Genomic DNA, 6285 nt, shown 5'->3' with positions numbered 1-6285 from the left:
GGGTTCAAGCAATTCTCCTGCCTCAGCCTCCTGAGTAGCTGGTACTACAGGCATGCACCACCATGCCCAGCTATTTTTTTTATATTGTAGAGACAGGGTTTCACCATGTTGGCCAGGATGGTCTCGATCTCCTGACCTCATGATCTGCCCGCCCCAGCCTCCCAGAGTGCTGGAATTACAGGTGTACAGGCGTGAGCCACCGCACCAGGCCTTATTTTCTTTTGAGATGTAGTCTTGCTCTGCCGCCAAGGCTAGAGTGTAGTGGCGCCATCTTGGCTCACTGCAACCTCCACCTCCTGGCTTTAAGCGATTCTCCTGCCTCAGCCTCCTGAGTGGCTGGGATTACAGGCATCTCCCCCACCCGACCCCGCAAACACTGTCCCCAGCTAATTTTTGTATTTTTAGTAGAGACGGAATTTCATCAGGCTGGTCTCGAACTCCTGACCTCGTGGATCTACCTGCCTCGGCCTCCCAAAGTGCTAGGGTGACAGGTATGAGCCACTGTGCCCAGCCTGGCACTTTTATCTTTAGGCTAAAAACAAAAGATCAGAATGTACAACTTAAGAGACTATTCACACAATTACTCATGTAATCAAACCCAGAAGAAGGGCAACACCAACCAAGTCTTTTACTGGTCTATTGCTGCTCTATAGATACCAGGATAGTACGTAAAATTATGTTTTGAGCTCAGTGAGGACTCATAATTCCCTTAAACAGTTAAGTCATTGAATGCTTTCAAATCCCAGAATTCAAGTTAATAGTATTACTTGGTTAGTTATATTAAAAAAAAAAAAAAAAAAAAACCAAACTGGTATCCTGCCTAGGAGGCCCTGGAAAAGTCACAACTTCTCAGGGACACAAGTTTTTTTGTTTGTTTGTAAACTGATGGTGCTAGAGTAAGGATCCTTCTAGTTCTTAAAGTTTAAGATCATTGATTAAGATTTCATGTCAAAAAGAGTCAGAAAATAGAGCAGTTGGTGAAATCTAATAAAGAAAATGCATATACACACACACAAAAAAAACATATACACAAATACATACATATATACACTCACCTGTCACAGGCACACATGCATATGTACATTCACACAATACACAAAAAAAAAAACACACCCCTAGCTCTTAAGCAGGGAAGACAAGTGTGTCCTTACTAAGGCTTGGTCCTGTCAGCTTCAGGAGCAATAATGAGAGCCTAGACTATAGTATCTACAGTAACTGCAAACAGCCAGACCCTACCACAGTAGGGACACATTCACACGCCAGCAGACCCAGCATACATGTGCCTTGAAGAAGTTACATCAGGCTTTATTCTCTAATGAAATGGTCATTCCCCCTTTAATGTGGGAGTGGGGATGCCATGTCTACTCCCCAATTCTGGCTCCCACTCAGTTATCCCACACACCATACACAGCATCAAAGTGGTGGAACCAAAGCATTTAAGCAATAGTACGCAAACCAAGCTTTTGACAGGAAAAGGTTTCTTGCAAGAGAAAGGCAGAAGAGAACAGGTAAAAACAGAAGAGCACAACTTCTACTTAAGCAAGTCGAAAGAAAAGGGACCTGTTCACATCTTATCCTACCCGGAATGATGTACACACACAGGGGCTTGCTGGGACAGCGGGAGTTTCACTGGACAGGGCTGGTATGGAAGCACTGAGGACAAGGTCCTTCCATCACAGTTGTGATCATGCTCTACCCAAGAAGAAAGGATCGCATCTGCCAGCCACAAAAGACTGGTCTGCATGGATGCCACCATAGCAGAGGGCGGGGAAAACAAGCACGTGTCCTGCCACACTCTTTGGAACTGGCCAGTCTAGGACTGTGCTTTACCCCCGACACTGAAAACACTGGTTACTGGAAATACCAAACATTTTATGAGATTCTCTCCTCCTCCGAGATAACTTGGGCAGCCTGAGAACAAACTGCTCTTAGCTAATTAAAAGATTTCTGCTGATATTAGCCTTAATAAAAGATTTCAGGTTCCAGGACACATCATTTATCATGCAGAGTCGCAAGCAGGTACATTCGCAGTGGAAACCAGGCTCCAGTAAGGAACTAACAATTTTATCTCTGTTGTTCTTTATTTTACGTTAAAGAAATGAACTTCAGGTTCCATCTCCACATGGGAGGAATGTTCTGGAGGGGCAACATCCTATTAAATTCATCTAGCCAGTTTTTTGTTTTTTGTTTTTTTTTCAAACTCCACAGCATGCCTCCCTGCCCCGCTAGATGAGACTGCACAGAGGCAGGGCAGGCACGGGAAACGACTCTGGTTGGAAATTACAAACACATACACACAGAATGCAAGCACCATAACCCTTTGAACACACAGTGGTCTGTGCCTGGCCCCAGACCTACCTCAGGATTTCAACAGCACAAAAGTCAGAATACAGCTGACTGCATGATACTCTCCTATCAATCAGGTGACAAAGACCCGGTACTCTAAGTTTAAAGCATTCCAGGCAAAATTTTAATAACAGACAATAGAAAGGTTTGATAGGCCAGTGCTAACAAGAAAGCTATCGATGGTTTCTTCAAGCCATTAGGACAATGGAAAGGGAGTACCCCTCCAACAGGCACTCTGCAGAGAAAACTATACTCTGGAAGCTGCCTGCGCTGTTGAAAGGGCTAGGCGTGTGACAAACAGCTAACTGGAGGGGTACCAGGGAGACAAACTGCCAACTATGAAGAACAAAGCAGAGACCTCAACTTGTAATGTCTCAAGCTGAGATGTATAAACTTTGTGATCATCAACTGAGGCTTGTGTATCTGCCTGGGGATGTGACTATATTCCAGTGATCAACCACCTAGCCGACCTGCCACGAATGGGTGACCTCTGGTGACTTATTTTAATAACTGTACTTACTACTTCTAGATTGATTGTGTTATTTAAGGTTCTGATATATCCAGGTAAGAAAATAAAAGCAAGTGTTTCCTAGACTTCCTGACTGGGATTTGAAACAGAAATCCTGAAAAGCCCATAAATAAGCCTATTTTCCTAAATCCTTGGTGGAAATTCACAAAAGATGAAAAAATCCAGACCCTGTCTTATTATAGGGACCTAGCATATTTCAAAAGACCCAAGAGGTCAGCTGACTCTGGTTATTCACTGAAATTGCTGAGACACAGATGAACATCCCAGGCACGGAATCCAAAATTCTCTAGAGTGATAATTACCTATTACTGCAATGATACTACCGAGGCCGTATATGTTTCATTTTTACAAGTATAACAAAATGCCTAAAATGTAGAAGAGTCCTACAATGTTCAAGCCACTCAATACCACATCCAAGTAGGTTTGGTTCCTGGATTACCAACCAACCCCTGAATTCGATCCTGTTATCTCAACAGTTGGGGTACTGATCCCACACAGCACACAGACAACCTGTGAAAGGCTCGGCAGAGCCCATTCCTGTTCCTGGAAAAATAACCAGAGGCACACATCTGCCTGACCATGAGTCAGGAATATCAATTTTGTGGTGGAGCCCATTTCTGCTGTGACCGACCCACACCGGAACACACTCACAACAGAAGCAACCCCCACAGAGCGATTCCAGAATGAGCTTTTTCCCCCTCGGGGTCCACACTTGTCATAAACAGTCTCCCCTGCGAGAGCAATCCTTTTAAACTCTTCATAATGACCCTAAGTCTTTAGTACAAAACCACGGAAACATTGCCACTGCCACATAAAAGTCATCTGAGTTTCAGTTTGGGTGATTCGGTCATAACCAAACTGAACAGAGAATAACCTTTCGGGCACAATGAACAGCAGCCACAGCGTCGCGATGAACTTGCCCCATCTCGTACCAGTGATCCGAGCGCTCCAGGGCGAAGAGAGCCCGTTACCTACTATGTCCCACTCCACTTATGTAACTGGAAGATCGCCGGCGAAGGCGGGGTAGGATGGGAGGGTGCTCACATTCCGAGGCCACAGCACCCCCAAAGAACCTCTGAGCACCCTGGGGACACGCTCACACCGAAGAGCCTCAGGCGCCGAAGAGCCTCGGGTGCTGCTGGACACACAGTACCCTACCCACGGCTCCTGATGGGAACTATAACCACCTCTTTATGATGAGTTGTGGGACCCAGAACACAATGTCTAGTCCCCTCTGCGGACAATAATTCCCACCTACTTGTTCCTGCTAGATGGGGAAAGGAGCCGGTGGACCGACTCGCTCCCAGTGGGGGCAGAAATTCATGGAATGGGCGAGAAGGAGGGGGAGGCAAAGCCCGGAGATGGGGGTGAGAGCGCAGGAGCCCTTGTGGCGCACTCTCCCGACGGGAGGCGAAGTGCGCACGCGCGCCGGTGGGGGGGCCGAGTAACGGGAGAGGGGGCGCGCGAGGGAGGGAGAGGGGAGAGCGCGATCCAGGGAGAGACCGGGGCCGCGGGCGCGCGACGACGCCGCGGCCCAAAGCCCCGAGAAGGGCAGGAGCGCGCGCAGCCCCGACAGGCGAAGCCCCGGCGACGGGGGCGCCCGCGGGGCCGGGGGCCGGGATGCGCGCCGAGGGCGGGAGGAATAGGTGCGGCGGGCGAAGGAGGCTCCGGGGAGGCCGCGCCGAGGACGGTCACCCGCGAGCCCGGGTGACAGGTCGAGGGGGAGAGTCGCCACCGGCGGAGGGAGGGGGAGGGTAGAGAGGAGGGACGCCATCCGCCAGCCGTGTCGTCCGACCCCGCGGGCCCCTCCCGCGCCACGTCCCGCCCCTGTCCCCCGCCCCCCAGCAAGGGTCCCCGCCCGCGGCCACGGCGGTCCCACTCACAGTCTCTCCTCCTCGCCTCCTCCTCCTCCTCCGCTCGGCGCGGCGGCGGCGGCGGCCATTTTCCGGACGGCTTTTACCACAGCCCTCTCTCCGAGAGGAGGGAGCGCGCGCGCCGCCGACGCCGGGACCCCGCACGGCCGACGTCGCGCCCCGCCCTCCCGACCGGCCCGCGCGCTGCTGCACCTGCGCGCCCGCGCCCCGCCCCCGGCGCAGCTGCGAGCCCACCCGTCATTGGCTGGGGCGGCCGGGTTGGGGCGGGGAGTCTCAGCGGTGATGTCGTCAATTGGTGAGATTTTCTGTCCATTTCGGCCAGGGAAAAGTGGGCAGACCCCTCTAGCTGTTCATTGGCTGCTTTCGGCCGTCGTTTGGGGAAAAGAGGCGGCTTGGGCGCGGAGGGGCTGGTTTAGTGGGCGGAATTTGAATGTTAAGGATTAATGGGCCCTTGCGGATGCTGGGGCAAGTGAAGGCCTAGGCTTGGGACGCCTGTTTGTGCGACCCTGAGGGGCGATTGACCCTCTGTCCGCAGATGCACCGAGTGCGCTGCAAAAGGGTTTCATTGCACCCACATTTTCTCAATATCACCATCTTCAGCAGAAGCAGCAAAGTTGCCCGCCCTAGAGCCTGACGTTGCTCCAGCTGAGGAGCCTTGGTTTCATAGGCCTACTCGTTGCATTATTTCATCTGAGCCTGCCGGGTGCTTACGCTCATAGGGGCGGGGAATAAACACAACAAATCCCAACCCTGGCCTTCGCAGAACTCTGGCGGGGGAAGAGAGTGCATGCCAAGGCCTCGTGACACCTGTCATTGTTGGATCAGATGGTTTGGTGGAGGTGTGAATAAGGAGCACAGAGAAAGCTGCACTTAAGTCTTCCTGGAAGATGTGATTTGGGAGCTGAGATCCAGCAGTTTTTCACTTTCCTAGAAGAGTTGATTTGGAGCTGAGATCCAGCAACTGTGTTTTTGGGAAAATAAGAGTATGGAAAAAGTGTTAGCCAACCAGGTGTTCAGTACAGGAATGTTTGTTAAGGGGACCTTACCCTGATGCCAGTCATTATCCAATCCATGCAATGATCTTTGTGTTAGTTCCGTGCTTAGCAAGAAAACCTGGTTCTGATTTGGCTGCCTGCCCCCATTCATTTATTGACTACCTGCTATGTGCCAGGCACTCTTCCAGGTTCTGGGTGCACAGTACTGAACAGACAGCAAACTAACATTGTTGCCGGGAAGAGTCATACTAGCATACAAATAAGTCTAATATATAATTTCACATAGTGATAAAGGCTTTGAGAAAGATAAAGTAAGAGTGAAGTGAATGCTATTTAGATAGCTACTGGTTTTCACCCTCATTTTCCTCCCCCATATGAATATCTGGGGAAAGAACATACCAGGCAAGTTCAAAGGCTATGAGGAGAGTCTATGCCTGGCATGTTGGGGCCTAACAAGGAGGTCAATGTTGCTGGAGAGTGGTACGGAATGCGATTGGAGAGGCAGCCGGGGCCACTATGAGAACTGAGAGTTAATTCTTTT

General features: G+C 50.4%; 2 protein-coding genes across 2 annotated transcripts in view; one reads left to right on the top strand and one right to left on the bottom strand.

The window, feature by feature from the left end:
- The window catches only part of MECP2 (methyl-CpG binding protein 2), a 68338-nt gene extending 63441 nt beyond the window's left edge, over positions 1-4897 (bottom strand). The window contains exon 1 of the mRNA XM_017516704.2: positions 4759-4897. Coding sequence (XP_017372193.1) covers positions 4759-4817 — 59 coding nt within the window. The 5' untranslated portion in view covers positions 4818-4897. The remainder of the gene's footprint in view (positions 1-4758) is intronic.
- The window catches only part of LOC119469208 (collagen alpha-2(I) chain-like), a 2965-nt gene continuing 814 nt past the window's right edge, over positions 4135-6285 (top strand). The window contains exon 1 of the mRNA XM_037734296.1: positions 4135-4521. Within this exon, the coding sequence (XP_037590224.1) occupies positions 4203-4521 (319 nt within the window). The 5' untranslated portion in view covers positions 4135-4202. The remainder of the gene's footprint in view (positions 4522-6285) is intronic.

This window comes from Cebus imitator, unplaced genomic scaffold (genome assembly GCF_001604975.1).
Source record: "Cebus imitator isolate Cc_AM_T3 unplaced genomic scaffold, Cebus_imitator-1.0 Scaffold599, whole genome shotgun sequence".
Lineage (NCBI taxonomy): Eukaryota > Metazoa > Chordata > Mammalia > Primates > Cebidae > Cebus > Cebus imitator.
This window is presented reverse-complemented; position numbering and strand designations above follow the sequence as displayed.